The 20,516-nt window shown below is 56.7% G+C and overlaps 1 protein-coding gene across 8 annotated transcripts in view; it reads left to right on the forward strand.

Annotated features, from left to right (window-relative positions):
- The window catches only part of Mad1l1 (mitotic arrest deficient 1 like 1), a 345,185-nt gene that overhangs the window by 276,898 nt on the left and 47,771 nt on the right, over window positions 1-20,516 (forward strand). For all 8 annotated transcript variants that reach the window (XM_045143912.1, XM_045143914.1, XM_045143911.1 and 5 more), the window contains one exon: window positions 15,578-15,768. In XM_045143912.1, the coding sequence (XP_044999847.1) occupies window positions 15,578-15,768 (191 nt within the window). The remainder of the gene's footprint in view (window positions 1-15,577; window positions 15,769-20,516) is intronic.

Here is a 20,516-nt window from a genome sequence, read left to right on the forward strand (position 1 = left end):
AGCAGAAGGCACAAGGAAGAGAGTGTGTGCCACCGTGTCTGAACAGGAAATCTCTGAGTCTTTGGTGCCAGCCTCTTCATGGCTGGCCTGGGTCCCCGTCACACATGACAAGTGAGTCATCATGCGGGCTGACCTTCTTACGACCTTGTGGCTTCTCGCTGCTCCTCACAGCCCTTGCCCCTGCTGACAGTGCACCCCGGTGCCCCACTCTCCTTCCATAGCTTTGGGTTTGAGGCTGGGCCTGCAGCACAGAGCCGGGCCCCTGCGCCAGGAAGTGGGAAGGCAGAGGCTCTTGCCACCATGAGACTCTGGCTCCGGCACCCTGGCCTGGGAGTGCCTGGCCAGGTGACCCAACTGAGATCGGGGGCTGGAGTAGAAATCCCACGCACTGCTGGCTGGCTGGATGGGCGCCCGCCTCTTAGGTTCTACCGCCCTACACACACACCAAAAGTGAGAGTGAGGCCAAGGTGGTGTGGTCAGGTCCTCAGGGTAAGAGTGGAGGATGGACAAGGCCCTGCACAGACCCTGAGCAAGAACTGTGACAGGCGGTTGGCTTGGTGGGAGGATTGGTTCAGCCACAGCCCAAGGTATAGGATGTTCCCCATGGTGAGAGAAGCCCAGATCCTCAGAGAAGGCACGCCCACCTTTTCCAGCACCAGAGGCCACACCCATGTGTGCAGCATCCTGCTCCGGTCACAGTGTTCTCAGCCATGAGGCCCTCTGTGTCCATGGTGCCAGGAGGAACTCCTCAGGGGTCACAGCTCCTCAGAGCTAGAGCTAGGAGTTCCCAGACACAGTGGCCCCCCCTCCCCCACTCAGGGACTCCACAGCCAGTGTAGCCAGCTGGGCACAGCTCCCATAGTGGGCCGTGTGCTAGCTCCATGCTGTGTGTTTACCCTCCGCTCCACTGAGAGACCGAGGGCAATGCCAGCCCTCAGGTGTGCAGCCAGAGGTATAAGGATCGTGCAGTTTAATCTTGGGCTTTGCAGGCAGTGTGAGCAGAGGAAGGGGACCTCCCGGTTTGCCTGTTGGTCACGCTTGATCTAGGCACCACTGTGCTGTAGGCCCAGCCAGGGTCTCAGAGCGCCCAGGCCAGGGTGGGAGATGGCTCTGGAACCAAGATGAAAGGACTGGCTCCAGAGTTCTTCCAGCCCTGGTTCTGAGGAGCCTCCAGAGCCGGGGGGGGCGGGTACCTGCTGCTGAACCGTGCCCAGGTGGGGTTCAGGGATGGCCCTCCCAAGGGGATGACGGCAAGTACCCATCCCAGGTAGGCTAGGTTCAACAGGACTGGGTATATTGTGTCTGTTGGGAGGGTGGTCCTGGCTGCAAGGTAGAGGATACGCGGTGGGTCCCTGAGAGGGTCGGGCAGGGACAGGGCAGTGTGGAGACGGAGGTGGAGGTCGATTTGTGAGGGGTGGTTGTGATGTGAGCGCCCAGGGGAGAGGATACGCGGTGGGTCCCTGAGAGATTGAGCAGGGACAGGGCTCTGTGGAGATGGAGGTGGAGGGTTGGTTTGTGAGGGGTGGGTGTGATGTGGGCACCCAGAAGAGAGGATACGCGGTGGGTCCCTGAGAGGGTCAGGCAGGGACAGGGCTCTGTGGAGACGGAGGTGGAGGTCGATTTGTGAGGGGTGGGTGTGATGTGAGGACACAGATTTGGCCCTTGAGCTGCGGGACCCAGGAGTCCCAGCTCCTCCCTCATGCCCTGCCTCAGTCTGCCTCGCCACTGCATGGAGTGCTGGAGAGCTGGGCTGTGTGCTCCTGGGGCAGGGACACTGTTCCTTCACTGTCCAGCCACCTTGGCAGGTCTCTTGAGCCCAGTCCACGCCCGGTGCTGCCTCAGCACTGTTGCTGGTCTGGAGAAGCTGCAGCCTGCCCACTTCCGAGCCACATCCGCCCCTTCCCCAGCTGTCTCCATGCTCAGCCCCAGGGCTGCCCCTCCCGAGCACTGGCTACCACTGCCTCTGTCCCCAGGTCTCTCCTCCAGCCTCTGCCCCTGACCTGCCCCCTGATGCTGTGGCCCTCGCCCATCTCTGGGCCCTAGACGTGGCATTGAGCCTGTGTGGCATTGGTCTTACTCGGTTCCATTTGGAGGCATTGAGAATCGAGCCCACTAGTCAAGCACTCTTAACCACTGAGCGACATCCCTAGACCTTATTTGAAATGCCTCTGAGCTAAGGCCAGAGCTGGCCTCTGAGACCCGTCACGGGTCTGTGTCAGGGAGAGACTGCTGAGTAACCACCCGGTTCCCAGCCGAGCGGAGCACGTCGGCTCACTGGCTTGTTTCCGTTTCTTCCTGGCATGTCTGTAAACTTCGCTGGGTAGCTCAAGCCAAGTACCCAATTAGGGATTTCTCTACGATTTCACTTAACCAGTAATTGAAGTGGGAGCTCTTTAGCGCCTGACACATCAAGCAAGCATTTACCTCCAAACCCCAGCCTGGGTGGAGCCTGGTAGCCCCTCTCTCTCCACTATCAGCCAGGAGGGGAGGTGGAGGCACAGCCCGTGCTCCTCCATGCAGAGAGGCCATGGCCTCGCAGCTCAGGTCATGGGTTCCCCGTGTGATGAAAGGAAAGTCATCGATGCCTCACTTGACCCATAACACCTCCCCTTTAGTCCTTGGCCCCAGAGAGGGTATGGCCGCCCATTGGCACTGCCACAGGCTCCTGTGAGCAGTTAGTTGGCCTGAGTGCCTAGCCCTGACGCCATGGTCATGTGTTTCGTGCGACAGAGCAGATGAAGGTGGGGACCCACATGGAGTAGGGTAGAGGTGGCTTCATGCCCTGGGCATCCCACTCCACCCAGCTCACATTGAACCTGACCAGGTGCCAAGCACCAGGAACTCGGGGATGGAACTGAGGGAAGGTTCTTGCTATGCGCAGGGCCATGACTTGGGCAGGAAAAGGACTCTTGTCATGGCCAGCCCTTTGAGACCCTGCAGAAGGGATACCTGCGTGTGCCCCGCAGATGGCTGTGGGCATCTTGGTGTGCATAAGTCTGTGGGGCAAGAAGGGGAAAACCCCGAGTCCATCTTCCCTCGTGTGGCTGAGTGGCAGTCTGCCGTGTGGACAGAGCGCGTTTGATGGGTGGACTTTGAGGTTGTCTCTGCTTTGAGCGGCTCAGAGCCCATGCCTTCGCGTGGACAGCGTGCCCCTGCTCACGGCTAGCAGTAAGACTGCTGTTGTGTCTGATACTTTCATTACCTTTGCTTGTCTGGTTGTTGTTTTCGAGGTAGGGTCTCCCTCTAGCCCAGGCTGACCTGGAATTCACTATGTAGTCTCAGGGTGGCCTCGAACTCACAGCCAACTTCCTACCTCTGCTGCTGGGACTTAAGGTGTGCACCAACCTTAATTGTTTTCCCAAGTGGCCTCACAGCCTCCCTGCCATTGTCCTTTTGATGGCACGGATTGAGATGGGTGCAAAGTGCCATCTCTGTGGTTGCACTTCCCTAACCACTAAGGGTCCTGAGCTTGTTTCTGGGGCTTATTAGCCATTCAGATAACCTTCCTCATGCCATCTGCCCACATCTCTGCCCAGTTTTTAATTTTACTGTTTGTCTCCTCATCATTTTCTTAATGCTTTCTTCTGATAGCAACATTCTTAATTTTTTTTTTGTTTGTTTTTTGATTTTTCAAGGTAGTGTCTCTCACTAGTCCAGGCTGACCTGGAATTCACTGTGTAGTCTCAGAGTGGCCTCAAACTCACGGCAACCCTCCTGCCTCTGCCTCCCGGTGCTGGAATTAAAGGCATGCGCCACCACACCTGGCAGCATTCTTAATTTTGATGAAGTGTCATTTATCACCATTTCCTTCTGTGGTGAGTGCTTTGTCCTGAACCGTTGCTCACCCAACATGCGTCTTTTCCAGAAGGGCTTAGGTCAGGCTCCTTATGGAGCCGCTTGGGGTCTGTTATGAAGAGGGTTGGTCTTCCTTGTTCCTCAGCTACCTTCCCCAGGGCCTCGTTCTGCCTCCAGAGGGCAGCTCCTTTGGGTCCAGTCTCCCTCTGCACCATGACTTCCTTGCACGATTCTCCACCAATTCCTAGTCCTGAAAACCATTCCTTCTTGCCACTGCACTTGGAGCAGGCAACATGCAACATGAGTCCTCTCCAGCCTTCCTCTTAAAAGTTACCTGCACTCTTGTGCACACCTCTGCGTCGCCCTTGCAGCATTATAAACAGGGGTGTGACTTTCACTGGGGAGTGTATTTCTCTACACCCAGATGGAGTGGGCGATGGCAGACCAGGTTCCAGCTTGGTGAACCAGTGAGCTCACTGGGGTCCACTTCAGGAGTGTGCATGCCTGAAAAGCCTCACTCCTGCATGGAGGACAGCTTATAGGCAGCTCCACCCTGAATAATCTCCCAGCAGTTACTTACCTCTGCTATCACCTCTGGAGCGTCTGCATTTCCTGAGCCTTCCCTTTTCTCCAGGGGAAATGTTAAGGGCCCCCTGAGCATAGTTGCAGCAGATCTGGTTTGAAGACCTCAAAGGCCACGGTGTGCCTGGAGGACAGGATTCCACAGCAGCAGGCCACAGCCCTTGTCCCCTCTCTGCAGCATCCAGTCTCCCTCCGGGGAGCTCCTAGGTCACCTTCACCAGGATCCACCCTGATCAGCTCGTTGCTGTCCTAAGCCCCTGGCTCCTGTTGCGCTTCATACCTTGTGTTTCCTGTTTCCCGTTGCCGTGGCCACTACTATGGTCCTGCCGAGAGCACTTGTCATTGGCATGTCAAATGAGAGTTGGGAGCCGTGTCCCTGCCCATCCCTTGCCCTGGGGCGCACTATAGACAGGCATACAGAAATCTCTGCCTAGCATAAGTTCCACCCCCACATGTGGTATTGAGCATCCCACCGCAGAATACCTAAGATCAATTTAGAAAAGGGTTGTTTTGGCTCATGGTTTTGGAGGCTCCAGTCTGTAATCAAATAGGCTGTGGTAAGGCAGCATGTCATGATAGGTGTGTGTGGCCGAGTAAAACTACTCATAAGCCAGGGATCCGCAGAGAGAGGGGAGGGAACAGAAATCTCATAATTCATTCATAGGTCTTCTCCCTAGGCTCCACCTTGTAAAAGTTCCCCACCTCCCCCAGCTCCAGGTTTTAATGTGGAGGCACTTTGTAGGAGGGACTCAAAAGTGTAGCATCCTGTGCTTGTCCCACAAGGGTTCATGTCTACCTCACAGTGCAGAGAACATTCATTCCAAAGGCTTTCCTTTGAAGTTTGGTGGAAGCCCTCGTGATGACGCTGTGACTCCTGCATTCCACGTGCTTGCAAAACCAGCTTTGCAGGGTCAGTGCCAGCAGGAGTCCAGGAGCAGATCTGGGCTCCTTGTGTCCACACTGCATTGGTCTGAGTGCTTCTCTGGGGCTGAACATGGAAGAGCAGAACCTAGGGAAATAGTTCTCTGGGTAGCCTTGGGCAAGCAAGACCCCCTGGAAAGTCTTTGAAGCCAATTACATTGTTCTGTTATCTGAGCCTGCAGGTCTTACCTGGTTTTGCAGTGCCTTGAGGCACCCATAACTGCCCTCATGCAGAGCCCTTCTGTGTGTGGCGTTGGAGCATTGAATCCAGGCTCTCTGGCGTGAACTATTACATCCCCAGCACTCTTGAGACAGGGTCTCACTAACTTCCCAAGGCTGGTAAATAAACTAGTCTGTCACCTCTAAGCTCAGCATGGACAAGATACAGCCAGATCTTCTGCTGTATAATGAGGGAGTGGAGGAGGCCATGCCGCATGGATTTGCTGGCCCCGGGAAGGACCCTCGGGCCTGTGCCTTTGTCAGCCACTCAACGGTCAGCCGAGTTCAAAACACGCTTTGTTCTGTCTTTCGGATGCTCATTTTCCTCCTCCTTCCTCTTCTGCCAGATGTGCTTGTGTGGCGTGCATGCATGTGTGTGTATGTTCGTGTGTGTGTGTGTGTGTGTGTGTGTGTGTGTGTGTGTGTGTGTAGAGGCCAGAGGACAGCCTTGGATGTCATTCCTCAGAAATCACCCACCTTTGTTTCACTGAGGCCAGACTGGCTGACCAGTGAGCCCCAGGGCTCCTCCCGGCTCCCCTCCCCGTGCATGTTGAGATTGAGCTATCTCCCCAGTGTCTAGGTTCTTTTTGCTATTATTGTTGTCTTTTATTTTATTTATTTGTTTTGGTTTTTGTTTCTTTGAGATATGAAACAGCAAGATCTACAGAGATGGAAGGATCCCCAGGCAGCATTCTGTGGCATGGGGTCCAGGGGTAGTAGAGTCCCATTCCTTCTCCGCTTAGCAGAATCCAGGCGAATGGCCTTGGGCCCGAGCTCCGTTGTGCCCTGGCATTTGTGTCCTTCTGCTCCCGAGCATGCCGCCTAGTCCCACGCTGCCACCCTACCCAGTCTCCAGGCCACAGGCAGCAAGCAGACTTCTTGCTGCATCTCTTTAAAAGTCAATGGGCTGAGCTCCTCAGACAGCTCGCGGGGTCCTTGGTCCTGTCTTCCTTCGAGAGCCTGCTGCTGAGAGCCAGACCTGGGGCTACTTCAGCTCTCTCGGGAGGACTGGGCCCATCGCCAGCCAAGCGCGCATTAGCAGGCTTTAATACACCGCCACGGCTCAAGGAGGAGGGACGAGGGAGATTTCAAACTCTAGCCAAAAGCCGACAGATTGACTCAAAAACGACTCAGTCAATAAAAAATGAGCTCTGAAAAGTCTTCTCCCCTTTCAAAGCGAGCTCACCTTCCAGGGAATTAGGTTGCTGCACTCCCAGTGTCAGAAATTAATAATACATCTGGCATACAGAGCGGATTGTGAGCTCTCAGCCTCACACACACACGCGCTCACACATACACGTCTCTGGAGTGGTGGCTGTGATGTGACTTTGCAGCTTCAGTCAGAACTTCTGTCCTGCCCAGCAGGCTGCTGGCCATGTATGCGGAAGGAAGTTTCTGGAAGCTTGAGTTAAGCACCTGCATGCTGTGGGTGCATCTTGGGCACCGTGTGATCTGGCTTTCTGCTTGGAGTGTTTCTAGCTGAGCTGGGCGTGCATGCGTGTATGCACATCATGTGTGTTTCTAGCTGAGCTGGGCGTGCATGCGTGTATGCACATCATGTGTGTTTCTAGCTGAGCTGGGCGTGCATGCGTGTATGCACATCATGTGTGTTTCTAGCTGAGCTGGGCGTGTATGCGTGTATGCACATCATGTGTGTTTCTAGCTGTGCTGGGCGTGCATGCGTGTGTGCGCATCATGTGCTCGTGCCTGTTGGATGTCTGCATGCGTGTGAAGCCTGTGGGGCCTAGTGGTGTCAGGGCTTTGGGGTGTGACTCCCCACAGCTTCAGGCACTGAGGACCCTCGTTGGCTCCCCCTGTGGTCATACACTTTTCCAGCCCTTTCTCTGCCCCTGAGAAGCAGGAGTGATAAGGGAGTCCATGCTGGGCAACCCCAGGTAAACCACACACCCTGACTGCACCTTTGCCACCAGCCTTTGTCTCCGACACAGTGGCCTTTCTGAGCGCACGGGCTGCTCTGGGTTTGCCTGCGTGTGCAGCTGTCCATCCTGGTCTTGGCTTCTCAGCCTGTCCTGCAGCCAGGGCCCTGGCATCCAAGGAGAGTGTGGGCCTGCCTCCCCCCACATCTACTCATTCAGGGCCCCCAGCCTCCTTCCCCAGCCCCATTTCTTGGGCACTGTGGGTTGGACAGAAGGTCCAGGGACCACCCCCAGGGTCTCTATGGTGGAGGAAGCCAACCCACAGCCAGGCTGCTGTGCAGTGCTTGCATCCGTCAGTGAAGAGGAGGCACAAGGGAGGCGGGGAGGGAAGGCATTCAGGGTGACACCTGAGGGTGCTTGACCTGACCATGTGCCACTGAGCATCATGCCTTGGTAGGAAGAAAAAGTTAAGGCTGAGCTGTGACAGGGCGACCAGGAATCTGACATACCAGGCATCACTGGGTGAACTCAGTGCAGGGAGGGCTCTCGGGAGTGCCAGTCTTGTTGGTGAAGGACTCGCTGGCACTCAGGGCTGGGTTTTTCCCTCACAGGGATATCTGTGGGGAGGACGGTAGGGCCCAACAAAGAAAGACCCACGCAGCAGTGATGCAGAGGGAGGGTCACGCGTCAGAACTGGGTGACCGAGGGTCCAGGCTGGGTCAACAGGAGTCCTGGGAGTTTGGTTTCCTTGACCAAGGGCTGCGGGGATGGATGCTAAGTGAATGGTGGCTACTTACCAGCAGCCACAGTCACGGGCAGCAGTAGGGCATTGGGTGCGGAGTGCTCATTCAGGTGAGGGTGGCTTTCTTGCAGATGTAGCAAGTGGGAAGTAAGGGTCTGGCACTGAGCTTGGGTGCACGGGGAGTCAGGAGACGTGTCGGTTAGCTTGTCTCATGAGCACCTGCCATTGTGCAGAGCTGATGGCTTCAGGTCCCAGATCTGGCGAGCTGCAATTGAGAAGGGTGCTGGGAAAGTGAGGGTCTGATGGAGGCTCCCTGACAGTTCTGTGGTCCAGCCCCAAAACAGGGCTGTGAGCAGCTGTGCTCCGATCTTCCCTGGCCCTTGGCTTCCCTTCCGTCCATGATGCAGAGGCAGCACAGCAGCACAGGTGACCCTTTGCCCGTCACTGAATAGGACCTCAGCTCCTGGGCAAGGCAGCCAAGGCCTGCGCTGGGAAAGGGTGCTATAGAAGGAAGACGGGCTGGCAGGCTCACAGCACGTAAAGCTGCCAGCGTAGTCCACTGGCAGAGGCATCTGTGAGGATGGCACGGCCTCCGAGTCTGCTGACCGGCAGGCCCAGCGTCTGTCTGAGCCAAGGCCTGAGTAACTTGTGGAAGCATCAGGTAGCTCTGCCTCCTGGCACCTAGTAGGTGTTTGTGAGGGTTCCTTACCTCAGCTCCCCACAATCCTGAGGACCCGGGCTGGGTGACTTGGGGCCTCCAGGTCTCTGTGGTCTGTCTACATGCCATCCAGGAGTGTGGAGTCCCTTCTACCCAGAGAATCCTCAGACACCAGGGGCTGCTGGCCCTCCACTGCCCCACCCTGCCACAGGGCTATGCAGGCTGGCGCCGCAGGGCCTCGCCTACTCTGTCCTCGGGTGAGGGAGGGAGTCTTGCGAGAGCAAGTATGATATCAGCACCCGCTTGTCACCCTGGGACTCCCCCACCCCGTAATCTGGTGGGCTGTAATTGCTGGTGTCTCTTCAGATCATTTTTGTGCAAGGTGACAAGCTGCTTGCCGGAGTGAGCAGTTAATCACACAGAGAGGCCCCATTTGAAAGGCGCTCAGAGCTCACCCAGGGGCGTCTACCAGCAGCCAGGCGGGTGCTCACAGGCTGCTCATCTGCATGTAATTCCAGGGGGAGCCAGTGTCGCCTAGGCGGGGTAAGACGTGCAATTTCCGGCCCAGCAGGGGCACATAGGCCGGTGGTGGAGACCCAGTCTCAGGGGGCCTCCAGCCTTCCTGGTGTTAAAGCGGCCCTGTCTGCTTAGGGCAGCAGGAGGCCCGGCCAGCCAGTAGTGGTGGGCCAGCCACATCAAGAGCCATGGCACCCCGTCTTAGACCAGTTGCCCTGCGTGCCGCTGTGCAGGATGACTATGGCGGGGGGGGGGGTTCTCGAACGCCATGTGTCATCTCTGCCCACCAGCCATGTGGGTTTCTGCGCTGGAGTTAGGGTGTGGCGTGAGCAAGTGCATTGTGGGACTTTGTGCCCCATCAGGCTGGCAGCTCTGTCTCCTTCCTTGTAGCATCCCAGAGGGTCACACCTACAGTGCCCTGGGCCTCTCCTCCACTCTCCAGACAGCAGGGTGCACGCGTCCCTGTCGTAGCCACCGCAGTGCCCAGCTTCCACAGCTGCTAATAAAATTGCATAAATATTTGATGCCTAATTATTAAATATTTAAAAATGTAAAACTGCAATGGTTTAGAAGTTAGCAATGCATGAATAATTCAGCCCCTGGAAGCCCGTCAGCTTTGGGCCTGAGCAGGGACAGCACCTCCGAGTGCCTGCTACAGCTGGGGACATCGGCCCTAGACCTCCCTACCAGCCTGACTGAGCAAGGCCCTCCCATATCTCCCATTGCCAGCGTGGTGAGGCTGGGCAGCGTCCCTCCCAGCCAGTGGCCACGCCTCTGCACAGACTCAAGACAGCGCTGTTTCTAGCTGCTCAGCCAATCACAGGAGAGTTCCCAAGCAAGGCCACCACCTGTGGCATCTGGGGAGTCCTCAAAGGGAGACAGCTGGAAATAGACACCCGAAGGTGTCAGGAGCCCAAACCACACACTGCTCTTCTTACTCAGGTCATCCTGAAGGCTGGGACGGTGCCAGGTTGGAGACACCTGCTTCGACCTGAGGTTGCCCACCAAAGTCTTGGCTCTGTGATGGCTTTTGGAAGGCTTGAAAATCCTAGCATTGGTTAAGCAGACATGATTCACTTTGCAAAAAGAAAAGTGGCTGTCCAGAATTCCCAAAGGAAAGCTGCACCCACTTCCTAACAGAGAGCTGCCGAGGGCTCTGCTGGACCACACCCCCTCTCATCTCCTTCCCTGTAGCACCTGCCTAGAGCCAGGAGGGATGCACAGCTGAGCTTTGAGGGCCAGGCAGCATTCTAGTCCTCACCTGTCCTCTCACAGGAGCCCTTTAGAGCCCTGTGGTGTGTGCACATTCATAATGGCCTTGGACTGCAGCAAGCAGCACATTAACACCTCCTGCCGCTTTCCTTTCTAGGCCGTGAAGCAGCTCAGGGGTCTGTCTTTCTTCCTCACGTGCTTCCATTCACTTGCAGCTGCAGACACGGAGGGTGGGCAGCTCCCCTGCCCTGGCCCCCAGGCCTGCACCCCCATGCCCAGCCCCATTTAGAGTGGCCAGCCACGTGGTCGCTCCTGGCTCCTTGGCAGAAGGAAAGCCTGCATGTTCTTTTCCTAGCACAAGTGTGTTCCTGGGCACACGTGCGCGCGCGCGCGCGCGCACACACACACACACACACACTCATGCATGCACACCATGTGCCTCCCTTTCCATGAATACAGCATAGCTTGGCTTGGGTCCAATACATGGTGACCTTGTACACTTCAGCACCCTTGTCCTGAGATTTGCCATCTTTCCTATTTAGTATTTGCAGTGCAGGCTGGGGAGGGCACTAACCCTGTGCCACTAAGTTCTTCCACTTGTTTGGTTTTCCACGCTGGCACGCCTGACTGACTCCTGGAACTCTCCAGAGGAGCTGTCCGAGTCCTCAGTGCTCTGAGATGCAGGGGTCCATCTGTCAGCTCTGCCTGGCTTCTTCTCCTAGGCTGGCCTTCTGTGGCCCCTTCCCAGGATCAGGGTAGATGCTGCTCTGCTCTGATGAGAGTTGCTGAAGGGCTTGCCTGCAGACCCCCACCCTCCAGCACCCGCTGCCGCGCAGGGGTCTGCCCCACCTTTCCCTTGCGTTTCCATTGGCTTGAGAAGAAAAGGTCCAGTGCTCTACGATGTTGCTCCTGGTCCAACTCAGACTTGATAGGGACCGGAGTAGGTATGCCATTCCACACAGCGCTCTGTCAGGCCTTGCCCCTCCTCCCGGTTCCTTGGGACCTTGGTGTGTTTTCCCTGAAGGCTGTTGTTTTTCTCCAGAGAAAGGAAAACGGCAGGCTTTCCTTCTTCCTCCTGTAGACCAAGCTTAGGGTATCCATCAGGACAGCCTGCAGCTCCCTGGCCTGATGAGCAGCCTCTAGGCAACCGTGAGGGGGTGGGCCCGCAGAGCCTCTCCCCATGGCCCATGGGCTGGCCAAGCAGCATTGCTGCACGAGCCCCCAGTCCCCTTCTCTGCAGCGGCCTCTCTTCTGGGTCTCTGTCTTAGTGTCTGCTTTGCCTCGGAAGCAGCTAGTATCTGTCACCATTCCATAGACTTCAGGCTTGGAGCCGTGTCTCCAGAGATCCGAGCCCCTAAATGCGCTTTCTCCCGGCATCGCTGCTGTTGGGCAGGAGCGTTGGTCCCCACTAGCCTTTTTCTGGCAGAGTGCAGGCTATTTTTGTCCCTCTCATAGAACTTTCCCATCTGCCTGCAAGTCCAGGAGGGGCGGACACAGGAGTGTCGGCTCAGAGCTGCCCTTCAGCCAAAGTCAGGAAGCCGCGCTGTCCTTCCCTGGGTCAGGACCCCAGTGCCCTTGGACACGCACATAGCAGGAAAGGCCTGAGGTTGGTGCCTGGAAGACCCCTGGGCTTCACACAGGCCCTTTGGTCTGTCATAGCAACTGCATACCTGAGAGAGGCTGAGAATGCCTCCTGAGGGCCAGGAGTGGGTCACCGTGGGCTTTGGGACTCCTAGCCTCTTGGCTTCTGAGCCTGGGAGATGCCATCCCAGCAGTTGCAGCCTCAGGACCCGAGTCAAAAAGAGGCCTCTGCTTCCAGTCACTCCCAGATGCTGCATGGCAGTCCCAAGCCAGAGAGCAGCAACGTTTCCTAGGTGGAAACCCATCTTTTATTTATCTAATCTAAACCATACCGTGGGCTTTGGGACTCCTAGCCTCTTGGCTTCTGAGCCTGGGAGATGCCATCCCAGCAGTTGCAGCCTCAGGACCCGAGTCAAAAAGAGGCCTCTGCTTCCAGTCACTCCCAGATGCTGCATGGCAGTCCCAAGCCAGAGAGCAGCAACGTTTCCTAGGTGGAAACCCATCTTTTATTTATCTAATCTAAACCATTATGTGAATTATTCACTCATGTTTATGTAAGCCATCGAGCCACGGGAATAATGGGGAGGTAGAAATGTCCCAAGTCACAGCACTGTTCACGGGTTTTCATCCTCGCCTGAGACTAGGCCTCTTCTCACTCAAGCCTGCAGGATCGCCCATCTCCCTCTACCTGGAGGGATTCTCCCCTTTCCAGCCTCCCAGAGCAATAGACCTTCCTTCGTTGTAGCTTTGGCCCAAGGTGCCTGGCCCATAGCCAGTGAAACCTCTTTTCCGCTGACCCCTGTCCCCAGCGCACACACTGGCCCCCAAGGACGGACTTCTCATGGGCCTGAGCTCCACCTGCCTCTGCACCTGTCCTCAAAGCCTGTGAACCTCATGGAGCAGCCCATCCCCTTCCCCAAGGTCAGGCTGCATTTAGTCCCAAGATTTAATCTTCCCAAGTGGACATCTGAGATCTATCAAAGCAATGTGGTCCCTGACAGGGTGAAATACGGCCCAGGAAGTGTGGTCAGCGGATTTCTCCTTTCGCTGACAGCTCTGTTGTAGGGAGGATGGGCCGAGAGACCCTGGGAAGAATATTGGGGTCAGAGCTACCAATTAACCTTTGGATTTCATAGTCTGATCACTCGATTAATCAAGGGCTCTGGGCCTTTGTCCTGCTGCAGGGGCTCACACTGTGGACAGCGGTGTCCAAGGGCCCTGTGCCAGGTGATGGATAGAATAGCCACCAGGGCAGGCCCAGTGGCCAGGCAGTCATGGCCCCACAGGTGGATGGGTGCTAACAGTCCTCTGCTGACAGGCTAAGTTTGTCAGGCCACATCTCCCAGCCTTTAGTATCTGCATATCTTGGCATGTGAGTCCTATGGAAAAGCTCAGGAGCAGCCCTGGCGGAGCCCCTCAGCTCCATGGCCCTTGGCTGTACTCTCTGCATCTTTCCTTCCTTGTTTGTGCAATAGGAAGGGTGGTGGTTAATCTTGTCTGCTTGATGGGATTTAGAATCACCATGGAAACCAACTGACACGAGCCAGGCATGCATGTCTGTATGGGTATTTCTAGATTGGGTGAACTGAGGCACCGTCCCTGGGCTGGGGACACAGACAGCATGAGGAGAAGGTGAGCTGAACGCTCTGCTTCCTGACTGTGGACATGTGACCAGTTTTGTGCTCCTGCCAGCCATGGCAGCTGGGGCCCTCAGACTCTGAGCCAAAGTAAACCTTTCCTTGAGTTGCTTCTATCAGGTACTTTCTTGCAAGTGTCAGAGTCACTAATGCAGGGAGTATATTCATCCGTATGTCAGCAGCGTGACCGTGGAGCCATTTGTGCACGAGACCAAGGTGGTTGGGCTCACACCCATGAGCCCTGCTTTTGGCAGGTGGCCCGGCTAGATCATCGATGTGGCATCTGAGGGTAGCTGTATGCTGCTGTTTCCTGGGAGATGGGATGACATGGAGACATGGAGGTGGCAGAGCCTAATGGGAGCGCATCCCTTCTCTGTTTTCCTATGGGTCACTCGAGGCTTCAGGTGGCTTTCCTGGGAGGCAGGCTCCACCAGCCTCCTGCACCTCCTCTGGGATACCCCTGGGCCCATGGGGTTTGCACAAGCTCTCCTTCCTACTGCCCCTGGCCTGGCCTTAGATGCTGCAATTTGCATCTTTTCTCATGCACTCTTCCGGAGGGAGACCCTGCAGGAGTGGGCTGGGCCTGGGCAGTGGAGCTCTTTGGTTCCAGGTCCATCCTGACTTAGGACCAGACACCTTTCCCAGGCTGTCTGGAGTCCTGCTCCTCAGAGGTCTTCAGACTCCTCTTTGAACCCCCATCTACAACATGGCCTGTGCTGACTCCTCGCTGGGCTCAGCCTGCGTTTTGACTCACCTGCTGTGTTGCAGCACAGGGAGGCTCACCCGCGCAGGTAGGCAGGGCACAGCCAGCTCTGTGGCCTGTGCGCTGCCTTCTCCCAGGCAGCTCCACACCCCGCAGGGCTCTCCTCACGAGCTCCAGACCAAGACCTCCAGGAAGCGCCAGGCTCAGGAGGTGGCTCCCATGCATAGTATAAATGGAGCCAAGCTCAGTAATTAACAGGGGCATAAATCAGGGCTTAATTACTCAGCAGGCACCTTGGGTGAGAGATTCATGGTAATTGTGTGTCCTCCTGGTGGCTCTGCACAGCCGGCTCCTCCCTGAGCAGCGGCTGACCACGGCAGTTGTGAGCGTGGTGCTGATGTTCCGCCCAGAGAGTCCACCCAGACCCCGCTGCAGGAGAGGGGGTCCTCAGCATCACAGGTGACACCATGAAGTAAAATGTCCTAGAGTCCCCAAGGAGCCGAGTCCCCCCATGCGCCGTGTGCTCTCCTGGCTCGTGTGGGACAGGTGACCCCCACACCCTGTAAGGAACTCGGGCTGCAGGCTGGGATGCTGCCGTGGATTCGGGCCTTCCACAGCAGGGCTGCACTCCAGTGCCTCCCCCCGCAGCAGTCACTGGACTCTGCCCGCAAGTTGGAACCAGTCCCTCACCATGCTTGGCCAAGCTCTGTGCCCCTCCCCAGCGCTTCCTAATGGTGACCTGGGATGACCATCGTGTTGCCCATTGTTCTGCCAGCTGAGATTCCAGGCCAGGCACGGAACTGAGCTCCGAGGCCAGGGTATCTGGTGCAGCATCTGTCTTTAGAGCCACTGTTTTCTCCAGAGTTACTGTTGTTAATATAGTAACTGAGATCGCTGCCACGCGAAGGTCACAGTGCTTGTCTGTCGGCTTGTCCTTTCCCTCTGGCTTCTTCCCTGCCCACAGATCAGGCCTCTCAGATGGGCCACCAGCCTCAGCTGTCCTGAGGCAGCCACCGCTCAGGTTGGGATATGACTTGTCCTTGCCCCTGGCCGTCCGCTGGGCCTCTGCCTCTGCCTCTGCCCTGGGTCAGGCCTGGGCCCTGGGGCACTCACCCCCTCTGTCTCTCCCCGCAGAACTACGGAAGCAGGTGGAGAGCGCGGAGCTGAAAAACCAGCGGCTCAAGGAGGTCTTCCAGACGAAGATCCAAGAGTTCCGCAAGGTCTGCTACACGCTGACTGGCTACCAGATCGACGTGACCACCGAGAGCCAGTATCGGCTCACCTCCCAGTACGCCGAGCACAAGAACGACTGCCTCATCTTCAAGGTAGGCCATGCGCCGCCTCACACAGCCTCAGGCTGGTTCTCCTCCCACCTGGGGAGGGAGGTCGAACCAGCAGCCTAGGTAAAGGTAAACAACGCAGTCTACGAGAACAGCCCCATGTCTTGTGTGCATGAGCCCTGTGTACAGGGCTGGCCAGTGACAGGTAGACCGATGGCTCCCTGAGGAGGACCCTTCTTTCTATAGTAGGAGAGCATAGTATATTCCGGGACAGGTGTGCACATGAGGGTTTCTCGGAGTGCGCAGCTCCAGCAGCAGAAGTAAGTGTATTATATGCTGAGAGTAGGGTGCTGGCCCCACATGGACAGCTTGCCTGCGGCAGGGGCGACCTGAGTTCCCCTGTGGGGAGGTATTGTGTGGTCCTGGTACGGCCCGGGCCCAGCATGGCTCGTGTCCCGACCTAGTGTATGGCTGTTTCAGGAAAGGTCTTTGGGCTGTGGTTGTGGGTGGTCCACTTGGGAGTTCCCACACGTGACTGGGCCTACACTAAGCCAGGCTGTCTACACGTCTGTAGAGAAAGGACCAGCTTCCATTTCTATCCAAAAGCTGCCTTCAGTGTGGCCTCACATTTTGCCCTTGTTCCCATACATCCTCTTGGCTGTCCCTGAGTGACCAGAGGCGTGTCAGGGGTGGGACCCTCTGGTCCCCTCAGCTTCACAGTTTGCCTTGGGTATTCACTAGACTTCTCAGATTGTCTTCATCCATTTTTATACTTCTTTCAACCCTTAAACCTTTGACTAGGTAAATAAGTGCTCATGCTCCCAAAGTCTCAAAGTCAATAAGCTATCATCACAAATGTATTTCTTTGCTTCTGTGTATTTCTGAATAACTCGTGATCACTGATGGGTGTTTAATTTAATGCATCGTAGAAATTCTGTGTGTTTTTAAAATATTAAGCAAATGAAGATGTGCTTGTGAACAGTCACTGTGCGACACCTTACTATGTCAGTGTTTGGAGCTCTGAGGTTCAGTTCTTATGTCATGGTATTCTGGCTCTTGTTTCTTGTGTGTTAATAAGATGGTGCCCAGGGTCTCACACCAGGCAGTGCTCTATCAGTGAGCCATACCCCAGCCCCTCATGGGGGAGGTGGGGAATCTAGGCAGGAGCTCTACCGCTGAGCCACATGCCAGCCCCTCGCTGGGGGTGCCTAAGCAGGTGCCCTGCCCAGGTTGGTAACCTCTGTCCTATGTTCCTCCTCATTCAGTGGTAGAAACAAGTTCAAGAACTCCATGCTAGACTACCCTGGTCCTCAGAGCATTGATGCGTATGCTTCTGCTGCTAGCCATCTGTCAGACCTTATGAAGGCTAATTCTCCCCACTGCTGACAGGCAGGTCCTACCTACCATGCCTCCTGGAAGAGCCCAGAAGAGTTCTGCAGCATTGCCCAAATGGGCTGGGTGGCAGGGCTCTGAGGAAGCTGCCAGGGCTCCCAGACATAGACTTTCCCCACACTGTCTGTCTCCCGTGGTAGGGAGCACAGGGTCCCTGACAGAGACCTGAAGTATCGTGGCCTCTCTGGGCCTCCAAATGGCCTGCATCATGGGATCAGACTGACTGGAGTCCTGCCTCTGAATGTGAGTCTGGCATGTGTGGAATGGTGTGGCCATGACCAAACCCCAGCTCCCTAGCCACTTGTGTGTATTTTATTTTCCCCAAATGACTTCCAGGCAGGGGGGTCCATGGCAGAGTTAGAAATAGCCGAGGCCTCTTTCCAGCCGAGCTGGAAATGTGCTGCAGATGTGTGCTGGGTAATTGAGGGTTTGTATGCTGTCCCACATGGCTCCGCTTCCTGGCCCAGCCCAGACCCAGCCTTTGCCTCGTGTGGGTGGCAGAGCTGATGCAGGAGAGCTCAGCTCAAGTACCCAGCATGAGCCTGGCATCATACCCACTCCTTACCTTCTGGGGGCTGGGTGCCAGACCCCCAAAGTCTGTGATTTCCTCGGGAAGCCCTCGTGCTGCGCCAGGCTTGCAAGCAGGGGCCTGGTGTCCCCAGCTGTGGCCCAGCGCCCTGAGGCTGATGGGAGCTTTGGTTCAAAAGGAAGGCTTCCTGTCACTAGAGTGAGAAATTGGACCGTAGCAGGTACAGTTTGCAGCCAAACCAACGAGAGGCAGGTGACCTAGGGCTCCTTACCTATGGCCCAGCATAACTCAGGGCCAGCCATAGACACATGGTCTGGAGTCAGACAGAGGGCTGCTGGCCGCGTCCTAACCAGAAAGCCCATGGCTCCTGATCTGGGAAGCAGAACTAGGAAAGACAGCACCTCAGGTGCTTGTGGGCCGATGGAGGGGAGCACACGTGCACATAAAGGGAAGTCTGCGTACACGTCAGCGTGGCTGGGCAGCCTGATGGTGCCTCCTTGCTCCTCAGTAGGTGTGATGGTCACGGATTTCTTTTCCTTTTCTTTTTTAGAGAAGGTCTCACTCTAGCCCAGTCTGTTCTCAAACTCATGATCCTCCTGCCTTAGCCTCCTCAGTGCTGGAATTACCATCGTACACCGCCAGGCCCAGCACAGTAGTGGTGTTCTCCCAGTCAAGAAGGACTGAGCCAGGGGCCATGGCCTGTGAGGGTCCTGACAGGACAGCTGAGCTCAAGGCTCAGAGCTGCTTCCTGTGCCACTGGGACTGTGGACAAGTGCCCGGACTATGCCCAGCCTTTCCTTCCTCCCCAGCTACGTAGGGTTCTAGTGGTGCGGTTGGAATTGGTTCTGTGAAGTCAGATGTGAGAGGTATGACGGGACTTGCCCGTGACCTCATCGCCCCTCTCAGGTGCCCCTAACTCAAACGGGAGCTGGCCCCCTCCGAGAGCCTCTGCCACCCCGCCCCCGCCGTGGACTCACATCCTGGGATGGACACGTCCTCAGTCATGTGCCCCACCCCAGCACAGATGTGCCACCACCTGTAGCCATGGAGGTTGCTCCTGCTGTGCTCTTCCGGAAGCGTCCAGGGCCCACGCGCGGGGAGGCAGGCAATACCGCACACCTGCACCCTCGCTGCCGCCGTGCCAGAGAGCGTGCCAGGGAGCAGCAGGTGTCTGCGTGGGAAGCGGAGCCCGGCAACGTGCCGCATCCTGAGCCCAGGGCTCGGTGGCCTTGCAGCACATGGGAGCCCTGTTGGGCAGGGCGGCCCAGAGAGCCAGGCTGGGCTGGATGTCTGCATAACCAAAGTGCTCATGGCTTCGGTTATCCATCCGCTTCCTTCCATTCCTCGGTGGAGGAAGGAACCCTAACCCACTGACACCCAGCCTGGGGGGTCCAGCCTGAGGCTTCCAGCACCCAAGATCCACCTTGCCAGCCAGCCTGCCTCCCCACCCTCCCCTAAGTGTGCTCTTGAGCCCACAGCCACCATGTCTGCCTCCTTCCACGCTAGTCTCTGCCACAGGGGTGGCCCTGAAAAGGCCTCGCCGCCTTTGGGAGCTCTGTTCTGCTGCTGTGGGTGGTCATAACCACAGAGTCAGCTGTGTTCCAATGAAGCTTTACTTATGGCGCTAAGCTTTGAGTTTCATATCATTTCTATTGAGCACAAAGTATTCTTTGGGCTTTTTCAAAACTAATAAAATTATTTTTAGAAACACATTAGGTTTATAGAGAAACTGGGCAGAAATGTGGTTCTCGTGTACTCTGGCCCTGTCGCACACAGTCTGCCCCCCCCCCTCGTCGGTGTCTTGCCCGAGCACAGCAGGTTTGCTGCGGTGAGCCGAAGCTGTGCCGTCCTCTTCAGCCCGGGCGCTGCTCTCCGTGGAGTGCTCTGCAGTTTACATGTGCAGTGACTGGTGCTGCCACCATGGCATCCCACAGAGGAGATCCTCGTCCCCAGAGCTTCTGTCCACCACCTACCCCTAGCCCCTTCAGACCTCCTGCCCATCATCCTGCCTCCCCCGGGATGTCCCCAGGTTGGCACCCTCTGCGCACAACTCGTCAGGCTGTCTTCTTACAGTGAGCAACTCTTGCTCCAGGCTCCTCTGTGTCTTTTCTTAGCTTAATTGTTCATTTCTTCATTTCTGAGTTGAGGTGCTGGGGATGGGACCCAGGTTTCTTGCATATGCCAGGCAGGCTCTTGCCAAAGAAGTAGAGACTGGCCAGGCCGGGGCCTGAGTCCAACCGGAGCAATGGACCCAGGCCGGGGTTGGCGGTTTGCTCAGGGCGTATCACTGCCCGCCGACGTGCTCCCTGTGTCGCCACGGTGCAGACGCCACCTGCAGAGCCACCCCGCGCCCGCCCAGTGACCATGTCGAAGGGAGTGCCAGCCTGCCGCGGCCGCCCTGGATCTGTCTCCGCAGACCCCGCCCTGCGCCCCGGCTTCTCGGGGAGGAACCGCCGCTCCTGCCCCCGGAGGAAACTCCTTCAGTCCCGCTGGTCTCAGGCGCTCTAAAGGAACCTCCATCCTCAGAGCGCTTCTCGTCTCGGGGTAAACCGAGCTACAGGAGTGAGGAGGGCCTGGTCAAGGCTGAGAGGAAGAAGAGCGCCAGGTGTCGGGAGGTGTCAGGTTAATGTCTAAGCAAGTGTGCGTCGCGTCGTGCCATGGCCTCAGCTCTGTGAGAGGCAGAAGAAATTCAAGGGTTGAAGCCAAGCAACGGGAACAAAGTTGGGGGAATCCAGGTAGTGGTGGACACGTGCCTTGCAGAACTGCTCAGAAGCAGGAGTCACCATACGCCATCCCAGCATGGCCCATCCATGCCAGGCCCATCAGCAGCCTTGCTTGAGCCTGCCAGGCCTCCTCCTGGCTCTCATGCTGT

Source organism: Jaculus jaculus, chromosome 2 (genome assembly GCF_020740685.1).
Source record: "Jaculus jaculus isolate mJacJac1 chromosome 2, mJacJac1.mat.Y.cur, whole genome shotgun sequence".
Lineage (NCBI taxonomy): Eukaryota > Metazoa > Chordata > Mammalia > Rodentia > Dipodidae > Jaculus > Jaculus jaculus.